Here is a 19,477-nt window from a genome sequence, read left to right as displayed (position 1 = left end):
AGCTTTTGCTTGTCTGTAAAGCTTTTGATTTCTCTATCAGATCTGAATGGGAGCCTTTCTGGGTAGAGTATTCTTGGTTGTAGGTTTTTCCCTTTCATCACTTTAAATATATCATGCCACTCCCTTCTGGCCTGCAGAGTTTCTTCTAAAAAATAAGCTGATAACCTTATGAGGATTCTCTTGTATATTATTTGTTGTTTTTCCCTTGTTGATTTTGATATGTTCTCTTTATTTTTAATTTTTTTCAGTTTGATTACTATGTGTCCTGGTGTGTTCCTCCTTGTATTGATCCTGTATGGGACTCTCTGTGCTTCCTGGACTTTGGTGATTGTTTCCTTTTCCATGTTAGGGAAGTTTTCAGCTATTATCTTTTCACATATCTTCTCAGGCTCTTTCTCTTATTCTTCTTCTGGGACCCCTATAATGTGAATGTTGGTACGTTTGATATTGTCCCAGACGTCTCTCAGACTGTGCTTTTTTCTTTTTATTCTTTTTTCTTTATTTTATCCCGTGACAGTGATTTCTACCACTCTGTCTTCCGGCTCACTTATCTGTTCTTCTGCCTCATTTATTCTGCTATTGATTCCTTCTTGTGTTTTTCATTTCAGTTATTGTATTCTTCAACTCTGTTTGGTTGTTCTTTATTTTTTCTAACTCTTTGTTAAAAACTTCTTGTAACTTCTGTGCTCTGTGTGCATCCATTCTTTTCCTGAGTTCTTGGATCATCTTTACAATCATTACTCTGAATGCTTTCTCAGGTAGATAGCCTATCTCCACATCACTTAGTTAATCCTTCTGGGGTTTTATCTTGTTCCTACATCTGGAACTTATTCCTCTGCCATCTCATTTTGTCTAAACTTCTATTTGTATTTTTATATGTGTGGAAGGTTAGTTACATTTCTTGACCTTGGAGAAGTGGCCTCCGCTGTAGGGGATGTCCTATGTGTCCCAGCAGTCCACTTCCCTCTCATCACCCAGTGTCTGGGCACCAGCTGGTCCCAGGGTAGCGTATTTGTAGACTTAGCGCCGCAGGCTGTGGGACTGTATATTTCTTGCTTCTGGTGTCTGCCCCCTGGTGGGTGAGGCTGGTTTAGAGGCTTGTGCAGGCTTCCTGGTGGGAGGAGAAAATGGTGCCTTCTCTTATTATGCAAACGGAATGAGGAAATGGCTTGAATTGCAGCATGAAGAGTTTAGGTGTGCTTTCAGGAAGAATTATTAAATACTGAATGGGTTCCAGGCAAGTGGTGGAATGGCTCCATTAAAATTTGTTGTTGGGCTGGAAAGTGGCTTCCTTTCTGGTCTATAGATTTGCCTAAGATGGCCTGTGTCTTAGCCTCCACCCGTAGGTGTACTGATATTGAGATGATCTTAGCTCGGGTCCCTCCTGCCACACCAGGGAGGCCACTCACAGCCCCAAACCGCCTTCCCGTATGCCCTCAAAAGGGATGGAAAGAATGAAGGATCACCTCTGAACACTGGTTTCTCTTTAATTTACTGAGTTTATTTTTTCTGCCCCTCCCTGGAGTTTCTTCAGCTTGGCTTCCTCTGCTGTGGGCACTTTGACCAAATCTCTATGTCTGAACACCAGCTTCGTGCCCCCCCCACCCCGATGGTCCAGAGGAGGCTCCTCTGGGTGCATCCTGTTCTAGGGGAGGCTGGGCAGGCATCTGGGCTCTTGCTCATAAGGGAACATGATTTTCAGTGTCCTGGACAGCCCTTGCTCTCTGTTCTTCAGAGAAGATTAGAAAATAACTTGTGACAAAGTGTCCTCTCCCAAAGGGAAATGGCAGTTTGGGGAAGACCCTCAGACAGGAGTTGAGATGTTTGTATTGATGGTGTGGTCTGAAGGGTTTTAACTGCTCTGTAAAATGCCAGCATGTATTGGGCAGACTTGAAGGGGATATTACTGTTTAGAATGGCCACAGGGAGGAAACCATGCCCATAGCTGAGCAGGGAGGGGACAGATGAGGGGTGCAGGCCTTAGGGAATTAGAGGGGAGAGGAAAGAGGCAGCTTCCAGGGCACAGCACAGAGGTTCAAGTCCAGGAGAGAAGTGCAAGGGCCAAAGGGATAAGAAAACAGATTCAGGCTCATTAGTGGAGAAGTGAGCCTGGTGCACAGGCTGGAAAGGGAGGGAACCAGAGGGAAAAAAATAGTAGGAGAGGCTTGGAATTGAAGTGGCAACCCAAGCCCTTAAAATGACTATTTTACCCTTGCAAACCTGCAACAACGGGAGAGGCTGAGGTGGCAGTGAGCTGGACAGCATGCAAAGGAATAATTGGGATGCCCAGGGCCCCCAGTGCCTGTGGAACAGCAACAATTCACTGTCCTGCACGTGAGTCATCCCTGGGCAGAGGGAGAGTCAGAGCAGAGAGCCCCATTCTGCAGGGAAAGAAAGATACAGGTCTGGGAGAACAGGGGAATGGGGGCTCAGCTTCTGGTGAGAGACCTGTCCCCCCCTGACCACAGAAGGAATCCAGAGAAGGTGGGGACCCTGACAGGAATCACCTTAGGCTCTGGGAGGGGGATGCTCCAGCTCAGGGCCGTTTCACACGGGCCAGTGGCTTCCTTCCGAGTCCGCCCAGTGTGTGTCCCTGTGCAGCCTCAGCCCCGCCAGGAGGCACTGTGGTCAGGGCTGCGCTGGGCCCACACTCCCCTCTCCCCAGCCTCTTTGGAGCGGGTCTGTGGAGCAAGCTGCAGGAGCCCTGGCTGCCCTCCAGCTCTGTGAGTCAATCTTTCCCCAAAGCAGCAGCAGGCTCAGTTTTCCCAGGGCGCTGTTCAAGCATCTGAAGTCCCATGTCTGAGTGTCACATCTGCCCTGTGTCATTGCTTATTAGGGAAGGAGGCTGGAGGGCTTCTATGAAGACAGCACGCCCCCCCACCTTAGGCCACGAGCTTCCCGGGAATAACAGCAGTGAACTCTTAAAGTAAGCACCAGAGGGAAGTGCTTTCTTTACATGTGCTGTGTAATGTAATATACTACATGAACCTCCAGAAGTAGGAACTATTTTCAATCCCCACTTTTTAGATGAAGCAATAGCTAAATGACTTGCCTAAGATAGTAAGTGGGCTGGGAGTCAAGAGCTAGGCAGTCAGATCCCACCCACACCAAACTGCAACCATGCAAAGCTTCTAGAGAGAGACTTTGCCTCATTTCTTGTTTCCTCACTAACATCTAATGTTTCTGTCGCGCTCTCTCTCATACACACACAGCCTGATGTATAAAGAAGCTCGGCAACCCCATCCCCTGTTTACTTCTCATCTATGAAATCTCATCTATTAATTTTTTTTTAGCTGATTAGACCAATTCGCTGGCTTGCTGGAGGCTTGGGTGTCAGATGTTATATAAACGAGGATCATCAGAAGTAGACCTCTGGGGGCAAGGTATTATTTAGAATGCTTCTCCCATTTAGAATGCTTCTCTCCCATTTTGGAACTGGTGCCCTGGTATTGGGCTGGCCAAAAAGTTCGTTCGGGTTTTTTCCAGGAGCTGGTATGAAAAGCCCGAACGAACTTTTTGGCCAGCCCATCTTTTTTTAAAACGGCTGGCGCAATCTAGAAACAGTTTAAATCATTTACTTTTCGTCTTTTTTCAACTTGACTTACCGGTACCCTTTGTGTGGGAGATTGTGACTGCAGCACAAAATGTTGCTCTGAGTTGAGACAATCGTAGGAATAAAAATGATTTCTTTTGAGGAAACTGTGACGAAGTACTCGATACTGATCACTGGTGTTCGCTCCTTTAACTCCTCATTCAGTTGGTGCTTTTCACCCACCCCACGGGTTCATCATGCATCCTAGGTGGGAGTTAACTCGCAATGCCATCCTGGTCCTTACGGCCCTGTTTCCCCATCTGCAAGATGAAATGATGCTCAGGATATCAGGCAGCAGTTCTCCGACCAGCAGCAGATCTCTCCTTGGAGACTTGACAGAACCAACCAGATGCACATCTAACCAAGGTAGCCTGTGGAAATTCACATGTAGCTTTTGGAAATTCACATGGTTGGAAGGCTGGGGATAGAGCCAACAGACTCCAGGCATCCTGTCCAGCTCCAGCAGGCTGTAGAGGAGCATCTGTCAGGAAAGCCCAGTCCACTGTGACACCCGCATAGCAGGGTTTGGTCATTCAGAGCCCTGCCCTTGACCTTTGGCAACTGACGTAACTGCTCTGGGCCTCAGCCCCGGGATCTGTAATACAAGGGCGAGGACTACATGATTTGTAAGATTCCTTCCAACTCTTAAGAAAATGTTAAATACCTCAAACTGTTAAATAAGTGAATTGCCTCCACACAGTTTTCTGGGTAGAGATGTTGAGAAACCACACCAAGTGGTGGTTTTCTAATTCAGAGTCTTAAATTAACTAAATATGGCTTCTATTTGAATCTCACAGTTTATGTGGAAACACTTTAAATTTCCTAGATTTTTTAAAATTTGACATACAACTACGTCTGTAAAGTAGCTCCTAGTTTAAAGTAGGGACCACATGAGAAGCATGTAAATTGGTGGTGACCGCATGTTAGGAATAAATTCTATAAGGCTAATTCTAAACAAAATTAAATTACTCTTGTTTTTTCTCCTCCTTTGAGCACCTCTCTTTCTTCAACCCTTCCTTTGCTCTGTGCAGCCCCCATCTCAAGTCCTCACTGCCATCTCCTCCAAACACTTTTCGGAGAATGTGGGAAGATGAACAAAGCCATGCACCCTAGGGAGAAGACAGAACTCCTTTGTGCGGGGACGGAAATGCTCGTCTACTCCAGGTGCCCTCCTACATTTCCCCACCTCCCCTGCGTTTAGATTGGGGCCATAGACTGGCCAACGGACTGTGAATGGAAGTGATGTGGTCCCTTTCGTCTAAGGCAGTCAGGAAGAGTTGTGAGTTCTCTCTACCATCACTGGGAGTTGAAAGAAAAATCTGAGATGGCGGAGTTGCAAGATGGAAGCTGCCTGGACCCTTGGAGCCGCTAAGGAGAGCTGCCCGATTTGCAATACCTAGTTCAGTTTTCAACATGTCATATCTTAAGTTACTGAGATTTCATGGTTTGTTACTTTAGCCTAGGCTAGCCTAATAATCCCTTCCAGAATTATTTCATTTTAACAGAGATCCTAGGGGAAATGGTAACTCAAAACAGGACAGAAATAACTTTTCATAGTGGAACTGTGGATACAGGTTGTAACTGGTGCCGTTGCGGCAGCCCTGTAGAAAAAGAGGGTTGACATCGGGGCAACTTCTCGATACCACTAAAAATAAATACTGTATGCCTCTAATGGTCCTGTGCTGCATGGCAAATTTGAAAAGGCTCCAAAGAAGGAAATTTTAAGACAGTATTCCTTCAGGCAAAATCTCACCAAGCTGCTTCTACAGGGAGGCAAAACAAGGGAACCCATTTTCTCAAATGATCTTGAAAACATAGTCACCTAGTGCCAGACACAGAAATCCCTTTTTTTCCTGCCCATATTATCGATTATTAAAACACCTACTTGGCTTTCTCCACTATCCCACAAGGACCCAGAAAACTTGATAATTTGGATCCATTTAGGAATCCCTTTTTTTTTTTTGGAAACAATGTGACGGAATGACAACATGCATCTGTTGAATGAAGCTGGCTTTTGGGAAGACCTTGTTTCCTTCCTTCCACAGAGGCCCTCCCGGCTTCCGGAGCACCGTGGACGGTTTCAAGAATTGTGCAGATGGTAGCAATTGGAGACTCAGGAAAGGCTGTCAAAAAAAAGGCAAAGTACTGCCTTGGATCCCAACTCTAAGTTTGATTTTATACAAGGTGTCCCCAGCCAAACTACTCCTAAGAATGCTGTCCAGCAAGGCATCACTTCTGATGGCAGTCTCCTAAGACGTCATTCTTTCCCCTAAATGTGCATGACACTTACCAGTGGAGAGGGTCCCTCCTAACTGTGCCACTGGCCTTCCCTCCGCTCCCTCCAAATGAACCAGCATGGGCTTCCAAAATGCTCCTTGACATACCTGGAACCCAGATCCACCAGATTAATACTCCAGATACAATCCCTTTGGGTCTGGCCGCACATGCCAACCAAGTCCCAAGCCAGTTTATTAATTTGACCGAAAGGTAAACAGATGATGGAGATGCAGAAAGACAAGCATATGCGAGCAGCTAAAAGTATTAACCCGGCTGTCCACCAGGAAACAAATTTAAGACATTTAAAGTGGCATTAAATAAATGAGGCTATGTTTTATCTACTTGTAACTTCCATTGTCTTTTTTAAAAAAGGAAAAAATATATATATATATTTTACATTGCAGTATAGAAATCTAGACTCTACATGTACAGTATAAATACACAAGGCGAGCACGTGGGCACAACACGTATGTCTTGGTAGCCGCGCCCTAAACCAGGCCAACAGTTCTACATTTTCTTTTTGACCTTCCAACCAAGAAATTCAGGCTGAGGCTATGTTTCCTTCAGTCCCCATGACGTCTAGCACCCTGGCCATCCCTCCTCCACGCACAGAAGCACAAATCGAACCAGCCTCGCAAACACAGAACAAAAAGTGCTTTTCAACTAGTTGAAACCAGTCGGTCTTTACAATGCGGTCTGATCTAGAAAGACCTAAAGGAAATCTGAGGCCTTCCTGGCTCATTCTCGTTCTTGGGTCCACCGCCACAAATCTCTAGCCTTTCCCTGGTGTTTCTTGCGGATTTCATATGGCTATTTATGTAACATAGATCACACAGAACCTTTGGGAGCTGTCTTACAGGATAGGAGAAAAAAAAAAGCTCCACGTTACATTTTGCACTTCATATCTGGGTTCATTCTTTATTTTTGGAATAAAAACCTGGTATTTTGAGAATTTTCTTCTTAAAAAGGACAACATTCTGAAAGTGCTTCTTAAACGTGTCAACATCCCACGTATGGCTTTGTAGTTCAAACCCCAGCCACAGCTCAGATTTGGAAGGGAGAGGATGATGGTGGTACTGGAGACAAAAGTGTCACTTAACAGTGATACTGTGATACCAAGTGTGGAAACCTGAAAAAAAAAAAAAGTTATTGATTCCATCTGGAAGAATGTACCTCTTTAGAAACGAGTTGGATAATATACGGAGCCCCATTTCTTTCCCCATGACTAGGCACAGGAAGGCTATAAAAGTTAATAAGTAAAACAGGACACTGCTCTCAGCAGTGAACATCTTCCGAGGGGCTAATCACAGAGCAATCGCTGTTCAGAAGTCGTTCACAGGCTCAAAATCATCAGTTATAGTCAATCGCAGTAGGAATTTCTACACCTGAGGAACAAATTGCACGTAATATAGAGGTACTGCGATCCAGATGGCAAAAGACTGCAGACATGTAGTTTCACATGCAAAAGGCAATCAGAAAAAAACAATGAAGTAGTGGCATTCCGAGACAGATCAGGGTCCACATGAGTCATCCACCTTTTGTGCTTTCCTTTCTGGCTGATAAGTTACCAAAGAACATGGCTGTATGTGCAAGAATGATTGTGATATGTTCTTTGTGGGGGGGGGGGAAACAAACAATGAAGTTGCCAGAAATCAAAATGGGCTTGTGTTGCCTCCAGAGGTGTCACAACGGCTGGACCAGTGGCTCAGACAGTCCTCCAAAGCTGTTCCTAGCCCTCCCTGGGGTAGCAGAAATTGGCCGATGCAAGCAGAGGTCAAAGCCACTGGCTCATCCAAAGCCTTTCCGAGGTGGCCTTTCATTCAGCCCGTGGCAGTTCCCGCCTCTGCGGTTGTTCTTTTCTGGTGGCACTTGATTGAGAAAGTAATCCTCTCCCTTTATAAAGATAGTTTGGACTGCTCATAATACTGGCATAAAGGACACTCTGTATTCCTAGGGTTGATTCCGTTTACTTGGAAGGTATGAGACGAGGTTCTCAGTTCCTTCTAGTTCCCTGTAAAAAGTGACCTCGACTTCCCAGGCCATTGTGCAAATTTGTTTCTCCATAGTCCAGGATATCCCATAAGTCCCTCATATTTATATATATATACACACACATACCAAATATGTGTACATACATATATATTTATAAATGTGGGTAATTTTGCATTTCGGTCTCAGGTCAAAGAGAATCATCCTTTTCGTGTCAAGTTCATCTCCAATTTCCCCACGACGCCTGTCATAGTGCCTTGCACACCAGAGGTACTCAATAAATATCTGTCCACCTCACCAATGATCCTCTAACACTGGGTGGTAGCTGCAATCACCACGGCCTGTTCTCAGCCCCACCCTGCCTTTGGCAAGCAAGGGGCCACTGGTCTCTCCTTTCAGAGGGTGATTTTGCTGTGTCTGTTGCTCCAGCAGCCCCGTTTGGCTGTCCTGGGCAACGTCAGGCTGGTCCGGCTACGCAGTTTTACTTGCTCTTCCACAGAATTCTTTTTGCGTAAGATGAAGTCAAAGTTCACTTGGCTGTTCATGGCATAGAAGACATTTGCTGAGTCTGGGATCACGAGTTCTAAAAAAGATGAGGAAAGAGAAGGTAGTCAGCTCGTGTAGGTCAGCCCAGCACTGACCGTGGCAGGTGGAAATTCTGCTCAGACACACGGCTGGGACTATGGCCCTTTGTCCCTGGAATGCAAACGGAACCAGACAGTGACCACCACTCCCTCCCCGCAAATCGGTTCCAACAATTTCCCTATCCCAAGTTAAAAAACCTAAGTGCGAATCCAATCTTAGAAATTCAAGCCACGAACCAAATGCGCTAATGCAGGATGTTTTAGCTGGAAGGAAGTGCAGTAGGAAGCAGAGGCCTACAGGAGTTAAAAGACATTCCCAAGAGCACAGCTCGTCAGGGGCAGAACTGGGACCCAAACCCGGGTTTCCAGCCTCCCGCAGGCCATTTTCCACTCCACTATGCAGTTTTTCACAGAGACTAAGCGAATCCAATAACACGGGAAAAAGGCAGAAAATCTACACCGTTTTCCAGAACTCTTTACTTGGAAAATCAAAATATTTTTTAATTAATCCCAAATCAAACCAGTATGTTACACCATTTGAGGCCTTGCTTCCTTAAGAACTTGCATTTTAATATTAAAGGGCAACCAAATAAGACAGTATCTATCTCTTAACATTTAAACCATTGCCTACTGCAGTGACTCCCACCTATATAGATAGCTGCAATTTTTGAACAAGGATTATTCCAAGCATAATATGAAGTTATTGAGCAAAGTGATCTGAATTCATTTTTATTTTTAAAAGAAGCTATTACTCTTTAGCACTCAGGGGTAATGGATAGCTTAAAAAACCAACAGGGAATAAAAAAGGTAAAATGTGCAAGTCTTGCTTTGCGGCAGTGGAGTGACGGAGGCAACCAGGAGAGGTGTCTGCCTGCAGAACTGGATTAAGTCGACCTTATGTTAACTTCGACCACTGAGATTCCACAGCACGACTGATGCAATCAGGTTCTGCGTGACTCCGCTACATTTTGCACAAATGTTCCATAAAGGATAAATCCCTTCAAGTGTCCCCAGTCTCCTGCCCACATATTCCTGGGTCAGTAACAACCTACCTCACAGCTATATATCAACATATCTCCAATACGGTACACTTTCGGGTGCGTTATTTCCTGTCATAATCACCCATGATGCACAAGGAACCAGTAGGGTATTGTCGCCATTTAACTAATTAAGGACCAAGGCCCAGGGAGGTCAAGCAGCCCACCTGCCACCACACAGCTGGTGAAGCTGGGCCCCAGCTGCATTCCGGGACTCCTGGACCTTCACACCCACTGCCTTCACCTTGGCGTGTTGGTTTGTGGACGACACGGTAAAACCCAAGAGACCACTTTTCAGGCTTGGACTTTTAACAGTAACTACATTAAAAGATGAAACTGAGAAAGGTTTGCCCCACGACCTTGGGCTCAGCTGGATGAAAGAAAACTTCCAAGAATTTTCTCAGAGGCTATAGTTTTTCATCGCTAAGAAAAGGTACGACTCCAACTTCGCCTACTCTCGTCGGGGCCCGAGATCTAGCCCTGGGTGATTTGTTGGTCAAATGGAATATGAATAACTGCTCCCTTCCATCATCCCCGCCTTGTATAATTCTTCTTTTCCTTTCTAGGGGGAATGCTTGTTGGGGAACAGCCCTCCCTTGAGACACTTGCATTGGTCTGTGCTGGGTCTGTCAGCAGACAGGGTTGGCCTCAGTCAACAGTATTGGCTGTTCCTTGTGCACTTGGAAAAGAGACTCAGTCTGCCTGAGTCTCCTTCTCGGATGTGACACGGCATAGAGGAGTTACCTACCAGCTCGCCTCCTACCCCTCAACAAATACAACCCCAATTCAGATTAGCAAATCGATACATGCAGGGGGATTATGTGCCTGGAGTTTTCATAAAAGGGATTCCTTCAACTAATGGACTCCTAGGCAAACTGGAGCATTTCATAATCACCAGTTCTTTGCCTCAGTAAGTGTGAGGTAAAGAACCGTCCAATCCTGGCGCTGGAAGCTTTTGCCGCTTGAAGATCAATCATGAATAAAGATAACTGAAGGACAGACTCTCATAAGTGGTTAACTGAAACCATGAGAAATTATCGCAGGAACTGCGACCTTTCTGGACACACACTATTGGTTAATGGAGGTGCGTGGCCATCTGCAAACAGCCAACAGACCCCGTCCATCCCCCAACTCCTGACACAGGGAGCGACCTCTTCCTACAGGAAGGCTTGAGAAGTTTACAGAGAAAGGGCGGGAGGAACGCTCAGCAAAACCGCAGAAAGCAACAACGGTTGCTGGGGGACCAGCCTGAGACGCTTGATTCTACAAGTGAGGTGATGACATATGGCTCCCGGCAACTCCGCCCTAGCGTGATTAAAAACCCTCACTTGGGCTTCCCTGGTGGCGCAGTGGTTGAGAGTCCGCCTGCCAATGCAGGGGACACGGGTTCGTGCCCCAGTCTGGGAAGATCCCACATGCCGCGGAGCGACTAAGCTCGTGAGCCATGGCCGCTAAGCCTGCGCGTCCGGAGCCTGTGCTCCGCAACGGGAGAGGCCAGAACAGTGAGAGGCCTGCGTACCGCAAAAAAACAACAACCCTCACTTGGTTCCATTTAAGAAAGACATTGTGTCCACTTCCCGTCTTCTCACACTGGGGCAATCTGCCTTGAGAAAGAACACGCGCCTACCTTTGTCCTCCGAGATGACCTGTACCAGCTCGTACCCCTCAGCCGGGTCCGAGTCCAGATTGTGCTTCAACATCGCCCTCTGGATCACGGCGGGAGTTTTATCCTGGCTCGTCAACTGGAAAGACAATGAAAGGGTGTGTAAAGCATTTAGCTTCATGTCTCCTGGAAGAGTTGTGCTGACCTTCTTATTCTTGCTGTCTTGTGCCTTCCTGGGAGAAATGGCCAGGTGGAATGAGAAAGGACCAAGAGCCAGCACTCCTAAGTTCCAGTCCTGGCTCCATCCTCAGATAACAGGTCATCTTTTCTCTCGGTCACCTGCTTTCTCAGAGCCACAGTGTCTTAACCCCATCAAAACAGAGAGACTGGGTGCCTTGCCAGTTCCAATGGAGGTTCCGGTGGAAGAATATATATGAGGGAATTGTGGAAAATGCACAGCGTTTGCAGTCCTGGGCCAAAATTATCCTCACCTGTTGAGCACTGGTTACAACCTGTGGGTCAGAACGGCCACGGTTCTGCACACTGACCATTTCAAAAAGCACAAGTGGCTCTACAACCCAGGAATCCCACCCCTAGGTATCTACCAAGAAAAATAAAAGCATTATGTCCACGAAAGGACTTGTACACAAACATTCATAGCAGATTTATTCGTAACAGCCCCAAAGTGGAATCAACCTGCATCTCCATCAATAGAACAGGGGAGGATAAAGACAGTGTCGTGTGTTCACGATAAGAGCACGACTCAGCAGCTAGAGGGAGCTGAGAACTGAAACATGCAACAACGTGATGCATCTCACAAACATCACGGGTGAGCCAGAGAAAGCAGACGCAGAAGATGACACGCTGCAGGAGTCTGTTCTTTCAAAAACAGGCCAAATTAACCTGTGGGGTTAGAAAACTAGCTAACCCTATCTTCAACTAAGGTTAAAGCAGGATTGAAGGGGCATAAGGGAATTTTGGACGGGGCGGATAAAAAATGTTATTTATCTAGACTTGGGGTGGTGGTTATATAACAGAAGTATATATAGGTAACTATATGTATACATATATATGGTTATAGTTATAAAAACCCAAAGAACTGAACACTTCAGATCTATGTATGTAATTACATGTAAATTACGCTTCAATAAAAATGAGCTTCTAAGTGTTTAAAAATAATAAATCTAACATTTTTTAAAGTGCAAGTTAAGCCTCCTCTCACCCCAATTCTCCCCTTCATCTCTGCCCATCAGCCAGCTATTCTCAGGGTGCTCAGAGCAACAGGAAAAGGGGGCTGACTTATGTACTATTCCTTGGGTGATTTCTTTAAATTTGAAAGAAAGCAAAATGAAACACACATTATTCTTACTTAAAAATAAAAGCTGGGCTTCCCTGGTGGTGCAGTGGTTGAGAGTCTGCCTGCCGATGCAGGGGACACGGGTTCGTGCCCCGGTCCGGGAAGATCCCACATGGCGCAGAGCGGCTGGGCCCGTGAGCCATGGCCGCTGGGCCTGCGCGTCCGGAGCCTGTGCTCCACAACGGGAGAGGCCTCAGCGGTGAGAGGCCCGTGTATCACAAAAGAAAAAAAAAAAAAAAAATCTGTTCTCACCAAGAGGTAAGAGGAGAGAGACAGCCAAAAAAAAGAAGAGATGACGACATAGTAGTCTGATTTTTTCCAAGAAACTGTTATTGTGAGCCCAAGGATGTCTGGGCCCACAGGCCTCCCTCCAATCTGGGGCAGCAGCTGTATTTGTGATTCAGTAAACAATATGCATTACAATGGGGTCCCTATAAGTGACAAAGACCGTGCTCAAGGGTCTGTTACCAAAACATCTGGCACCTCCTTACACAAGGGAGAAAGAGATGCATACAAAATTCTAAAGGAGAAAAATAAATTTTTTATAGTCTAAAGGAAGTACTCCTGCAGCTGGATCAAACTGGTCCAGGAGCATAAAAAGCCAGAGGAGAAAGGACACCAACTTGGGGGATGGTTGTTGGGTTAAGGTGGTTAATGTTAAGTTATCAGCTTTAAACCTACCTAAGGAGAAAACCAGGCTACGCTTGTTTTACCTTAAACCTCCCCAGGTGTGTCCAAACAAGGATGGGCTGGCCGAGGGCTTTCCTTGAGAGTCTGTCACTTTGTACCATAAACGCTACTGCGGGGAAATGATGATCACAGACAATACTAACAGCTCAGCCGGGGAAATGATGATCACAGACAATACTAACAGCTCAGCCGTGCAGCCTTACGCTGATATCCTGAACCAGCACTGGCCAGTAGATACATATAATTCGAGTCTCATCTGTAATTTAATTTATTTATTTTATTTTATTTTTATTTATTTTTTTAGTTTTTTTTTTAATGTGGACCATTTTTAAAGTCTTTGTGGAATTTGTTACAATATTGCTTCTGTTTTATGTTTTTTCTGGCCGCGAGGCACGTGGGATCTCAGCTCCCCGACCAGGGATCGAACCCACACCCCCTGCGTTGGAAGGCAAAGTCTTAACCACTGGACCGCCAGGGAAGTCCCTCATCCGTGATTTTAAATACCTAGTAGCCACATTTAAATTTTTTTCAAAAGGGAAATTTTAATATTTTACTTAACCCAATATGTGCAAAATATTGTATCAGCATAAAATCAATACAAAATTGTTCATAAGATATTTTACGTTCTCATTATTGTTATTTTTTGTACCAAGCCTTCAAATACCTGGTGTGTATTTCACACAGCATATCTCAATTTGGACTTTGCCCATTTCAAATGCTCGGCCACCACCTGTGGCTAGTGATTACGATACTGAACGGTGCTTGGGTGTCACCCTCATACACCTTAAACAGGAATGCGAAACATTCCCTGTGCCCTCCCCGGAGCTTAGTTTTCTAACGCCACAGGTTGGGCCTGCTTTTGAAAGATCAGACTCCGGCAGGATGCGGGATATCTGATTTCTTTGGCTCAACGTGGTGTTTTAGAGATTCATCCACATCGCTGCGTGTTCAGCTCTCGGTTCCTTTTAGTTCAGAGACACCGTAGTTACCCAGCTGGCACTTAACTCCCCTGGTTGGCATATGTGAGAGAAGCCATGTGAGTAAACCACCCTGAAAATACAATAATACGACTGATGACCTCAGCTGCCTCGCGGCGCCCCTTCCTCTCGGACACTCCCTTATCACCCCTCCCTCACTACCACGTGGGTTCCGCCTCAGCCCTTCCTCACTCGCTGCGTGACTGCATCCAGCCGGTGGAGCTGGACAAGTCCCAGCGTTAGACCCCAGCACCACCAGCCTTGCACCAACCTGTGTTTCTCACCATCTACTAGATGATGCCATTTGGATGTCCTGTGGTGACCTTGGATTAAGTGCACCCCAACCCCCCTGCTCCAGTAGTTACACTGCACTGGACAGGACCACCAACCATCCGGCTGCCTGGACAACCTTTCGTCCTCCCTCTTCCACTCGCCCAGAACAGTAACCAAAAAGTTCATAACTAAATGGATGAATTCCATAATTCTAACTTAGAAAAATCTTGCAAAAATCCATACCATCTCCAGCCACATGACCATCATTCAAACCCTTAACACGTCCTACATGGAATATAACGGCAGCTTCTAACTCGCTCCGCCACCTCCAATCTACTCCCCCTGCACTTCTGAATCAGGTCTCCACAATGCCAGCTACTTCTCTAAAGAACAAATCTGATCGCCACCTAAAAGCCTGCCATAAGACTCTACTGCAAGATTAACACAAACTCCTTCATGAGGCCTGCAGGCCCTTTACAATCTGATCTGACCTCTATTAAAGTATTTAATACGTTTTGAAAAATGCTCTATGATCTCCTTTTTGATTATAAGTTCCTCAAAGACAGAAATGTCTCATTCATCTCCCTGTTCCCAAAGCCTGGTCCAATGACTAGTACAAAACTAATGTTCAAGAAATATTTTGTTGATTCAGTGAATGCTTTAGTAAAGCTTTTCTTCAGATGTTAAAAGACAGTGACTCCTTATCGCTTACATCATATTCAAAGCTGAGCTTATAAGCAGTCAGTGTGGCTCGAAGAAGGCAAGTCATGAAGATGCGGAGAGATGCGAGATTTACATTTTACTGTGGGGTTTTACTGCAAAGGAGAGTCTGCTTTTCAATACATGATACATCCTTTAAGATAAGGAGTCTATTCTTGTAATAAACACACCAGACCTTACACACCCAACGTTATTACCAGGAGAGGCTCTGTACGTTTTCCAAAAAGACTGCCATTATTCAACACATTTTTGGGACTGTGCTCAGAAACAGAGTTTTTACAGGAAGCTCAAGAAGGTGTCTTATTTATAAGCATAGCTCCTCGTGGACGCAAACTGTATGTCCAGCTTGATCACCCACTTTACTAAGTCTGAGTCCAAGTGACTAAAGGAGAAAACTTTGCCACCACCAAGGAGATTGCTAGGAATGCACAGCAATTCAATGATAAACGCAGACACGTTAATCCCCAGGAAGACCTGCAAGGAGGTGTGCAGCAGTGGCATCTTCCCTGGGATGCATTTATGTAGTCATCTCAACCGAGAGTTTTGAAGAGGGTGATACTGGCCCGGACGAATAAGGTTTAGCAACTTTTAAGATGTAAAAATTATATCCTATACGCACTGCTGATATGCAGACTTTTATACATCATTAGTCTATATCCAGGGAGATTTCGGCATTGATGCATGTGGCACATACTCATTTTGTCTGAACGCACGTATATGTGCTGACACGACACGTGAGTACTCGGGTGTCGGTCTGAGAGCCTTACCATGATGCTCTTGTACATGTTGCCATTGTTGTCCTCTATGCTGATGCGGATTATGCAGGTGTCTTCGTTCTGTTGGTTGTAAACGGGGGGCAGCACTGTCGAGGTAATGGATGTCACAGAGACAGAGCGCTTGTGGATTTTCGGGTTGTTGTTGCAGGGCGGAGGGGAGGAGAGGGGGTTCATCAAGGACGACATCCCTGAGGAAGCTGTGTCCATAGAGTGGATGGAGGAACATGAGGAAGAGGACTCGGAGAGCTGGAAGGGTAAACACAGCCCAGAAGGAAACAGAACTGTTAGGAACCCTGGCCAACAGTGTGCTTCCCAAGTTTCAAAGCAGAGGTCGAGGTTGAGACTAATAAACTTCCGTTATTTCCTCCACAGCCGCCCACAGCACACGTGCGTCTTATTTCTGGTGGAAGCACCCCCATGGCAGATGCCTGTCAGTGACTCAGTACTCAGCAGAATCACTCTGCATCATGGGAGGCAAGGTGGTCCTCTCATTTCCAGAGCTTTTAGCTGCTCTGAAGGAGGGTAACCAGCAGGTGGCAGCAAATACCAGAAACTAGAGGCAATCTGGGCTTGTGAAGGAGCCCCGAAGCTCACCGGGCAGAAAGCCCAGTCCTACTGCCTCGAGCAGGAAGGACGCTTGACCTGCCCCCAGAGATCCTTTCTACTGTGATTCCGTTTCACCGTCAGATTTTGGAGCAGGAGAGAAATGGCTATATTTTTAGAAGTCTCTAAGATGAGGACCACAGATTATCCAGCTCTGCAGGGAACATGAGCCCTGGAAAGGCACCTGGAGATGGCCTGGCCCCAATCCCTCTCTACTGCTGAGGAACCTGAGGCCACAGCTGTTGACAGCACCGTCAGGCTGTGCTCTCAAGTTTCCTGACTTCCATGGCCAGGTTCGCGGAGCAAGGGTGCAGCAAGGGTATAGTCGGTGAGAATGTGGTGAGTGAACACAGCACACCACTGCCCCAGGGATTCCCAGCACTGTGAGGCTGTGAGGTGTGTGATGAGCTTTCAGACATCTTACCTCATTTTGGTCTCCCAACTATCTCGTGAACAAAATTCAGAGCATTAGAAATACGAGGGAAACATGATTCAGAGAAAGAGAGTGACTTGCCCAAGGGAACACAGCCTATGAGAGGCTCCACCACTTAACCACATTTGCTTCCAGAACCAACTGTACACATTTTCATGTTGTATACCAAGGATAATTAAAGAATGAGGTACTAGAGTTAATGTGTTTTTCTGATTAACGACAGGGTTCTTATATGTGCAACACCAAATACCAAAGAAATAGGATGCCCCCAACTCATTAGGTGGTGGTCCAAAAAAATGTCATTAATTGAATCATTTGAAATAGCAATTCTTTTTATAGAAACTTACAAATAATTTCTCAAAATGAGCTGAGCTAAATTATACCACATTAATCCAATAAAATAATCTGGAAGTCATTTAAAAAATAAATAACTTACTAATTTCTTTCATACCCATCTACCTTCCCATGGAAACAAAGTACAGAAATGTAGCTTTCTGGTTCTCTGGCTTCCAAGTAAAATGGAGTCTCCTCTATTTTATTTCCTATGACTTCCCTTTCCTGTGGCATAACTGTACATCAGATAACCATACATTCAATTCGACTGCATCATTAGTTTAATAGAGCCAGCAAGATGATGTGACAACTCTAGTAATGCAGGAGTCTAACTGAGGCTTTATCATAACATTGTTTAGTTACTTTTTTTTTTTCTTAGCTTCCCAAGTGAATCAACTTAGTGGCTCAATTTGAGGGCTAACTGGTGGTGGATAATTTTAACAGCCTGACTTTGCTTGCAGGTATACTACACAGTAGCCAAGAGGGTCCCCTTTCCAATTACTTGTTCAATTTTTTCCCCTTCCCTTTCCTCCACATAAATCCTTTTTCTTTTGTTAGATTTTTTTTCCATGATTTTAATGACATTTAAGATAAAGCCTTGAAGATGCCTGGGTTATAAAGCACCATTAAACAGACCACCTCTTGAGCCCAAATTCTTACTGGGAATTTAAGTAGTGTGGAGCAAGTGTGAAATAAATGTTTAGAAACCACGATCAGGGGAATGAAGAAAAAGGAATGCAAATTACACTTTACTCAAAAGAGGGACCTCACAGTGTGGCCAGTGGGAAAGGCAGGGTGGGCGGGGAGGGCTGCAGGACCTCAGGGTAGGGAGGAGCTGTGAAGGTCTCTGGGGCCAGCCAAGCACTGAGCAGAACTGAGGCCTTTCCAGTTAACATTCGGGGCTTCTGCAGCCCAGCAACTACTTGCGTCCAATTCAATTACTCATTTTTAAACCCACAGAAATTCGTGACTCTGAAAACTGTTCATCCAAAGAATTAAAATTCATGACTTGCGCAAGAAACTGAAGAGCCAGTGTCATAAGGGGGGAGACAAAAAGGATGCAGCAAGGGGTGTGCACAGGACACACGCAGGGCTTCTGCATAGCTTTAAAAGGGATGACCCGGACCTGTGTGCACGTCCACTGCATCAACAGATGCAAATGTGATTCTACCTCCTTCCTGGACAGGGAGAAATCCCACAAAGATGTGGGCAATAGCTTAGTTGTCACTGTTGTACAATGTCCCTCATCAGAAATGGGGCCTAAAAAGCTTCAGAACCTGTCAAAAGGTGAATGATGGGGCCTCACTCCAGATTTTGACAAAGTCAATGCTGAGTGTCAAGTCACGGAGAATGATTCCACCCCTGATTAAGGAGATATGCCTGAGAGAACAGCCAGTCCCTGGGTGTTCGCAGAGCTTTCCTTCAATATTTGGAGCATTAAAGATGTGTCTCCAGATTTCAAAGCAAAAAGGTGAGAAATCCCGCTAGGGCAGCATCTGAGTCATCTCAGGTCTAATGAACCCTTCCTGGATTGGCTATTTTGTGACAAGGCCACCTGAGGGTTCCCAGGTTGCTGCTGGTGCTTAGAACGCAATGTGAAACAGCACACGCATCCCCTTGCAGAATGGCAGATACAAATGAAAGGAAGGAATTGTTACCAACACCCTACCTCACTGGCCTAAGCATAAGCTAAGGGGCCACAAGTCACTTACACAGCAGGTCTGGCCACAGCCAAGATCCTCCCCCAAATGGTGCAAGTCCTATAGTCACATCAAAGTTAACATTTCTGACCCAAGCTCCTTGACCAACAGACTGAAACAGGTGTGTATAGAAGATGAAGGTGGATCTTTTGTTTCCTTTTCACTTATTTATGCAGCTATGGAGAATAAAAACTCTCTCTGGGAATTCCTTTATCACCTCTCATCACTTTCCTTTTTGGCGGACACAGTAGATTATACCCTTATTACCAATTCCTCAACCTCCCCTGCATCCGTGCCCTTTGCCCTGAGACTCCACAGTTCCTCCCATGAGAAGTGGCATGTAGTTCCCCACCTCATTCATTTATGTGGGATTTGGCCACATGATTTGCTTTGGACCACAAATTTTGGGAGACAGAACCCAACTGAAGCCTTGTTACGCGCTTGCAGGACTGGGACTGCCCTCTTGCTTATCCAATGTAGCGCGATAAGAGCATGCCCTGGGTGGCTGCTAACTCCAAAAATAACGAGAGGCA

At 45.7% G+C, this 19,477-nt stretch overlaps 1 protein-coding gene and 1 long non-coding RNA gene across 4 annotated transcripts in view; one reads left to right on the top strand and one right to left on the bottom strand.

The window, feature by feature from the left end:
- The first annotated feature begins 410 nt into the window (after nucleotides 1-410).
- On the top strand, nucleotides 411-6,210 carry LOC132440269 (uncharacterized). Its single transcript, XR_009522550.1, has 2 exons — nucleotides 411-3,958; nucleotides 4,624-6,210. It is a non-coding gene; the product is annotated as an uncharacterized lncRNA (long non-coding RNA).
- A 56-nt stretch (nucleotides 6,211-6,266) lies between these two features.
- Nucleotides 6,267-19,477, bottom strand: part of RGL1 (ral guanine nucleotide dissociation stimulator like 1) — a 277,771-nt gene continuing 264,560 nt past the window's right edge. For all 3 annotated transcript variants that reach the window (XM_060035202.1, XM_060035213.1, XM_060035208.1), the window contains 3 exons: nucleotides 15,867-16,121; nucleotides 11,107-11,221; nucleotides 6,267-8,441 (listed from right to left, as the gene is read on the bottom strand). In XM_060035202.1, coding sequence (XP_059891185.1) covers nucleotides 8,254-8,441; nucleotides 11,107-11,221; nucleotides 15,867-16,121 — 558 coding nt within the window. In that variant the 3' untranslated portion in view covers nucleotides 6,267-8,253. The remainder of the gene's footprint in view (nucleotides 8,442-11,106; nucleotides 11,222-15,866; nucleotides 16,122-19,477) is intronic.

Source organism: Delphinus delphis, chromosome 1 (genome assembly GCF_949987515.2).
Source record: "Delphinus delphis chromosome 1, mDelDel1.2, whole genome shotgun sequence".
Classification (NCBI taxonomy): domain Eukaryota; kingdom Metazoa; phylum Chordata; class Mammalia; order Artiodactyla; family Delphinidae; genus Delphinus; species Delphinus delphis.
Note: the sequence above shows the minus strand (reverse complement) of the source record. Positions and strands in the feature narration are given on the sequence as shown.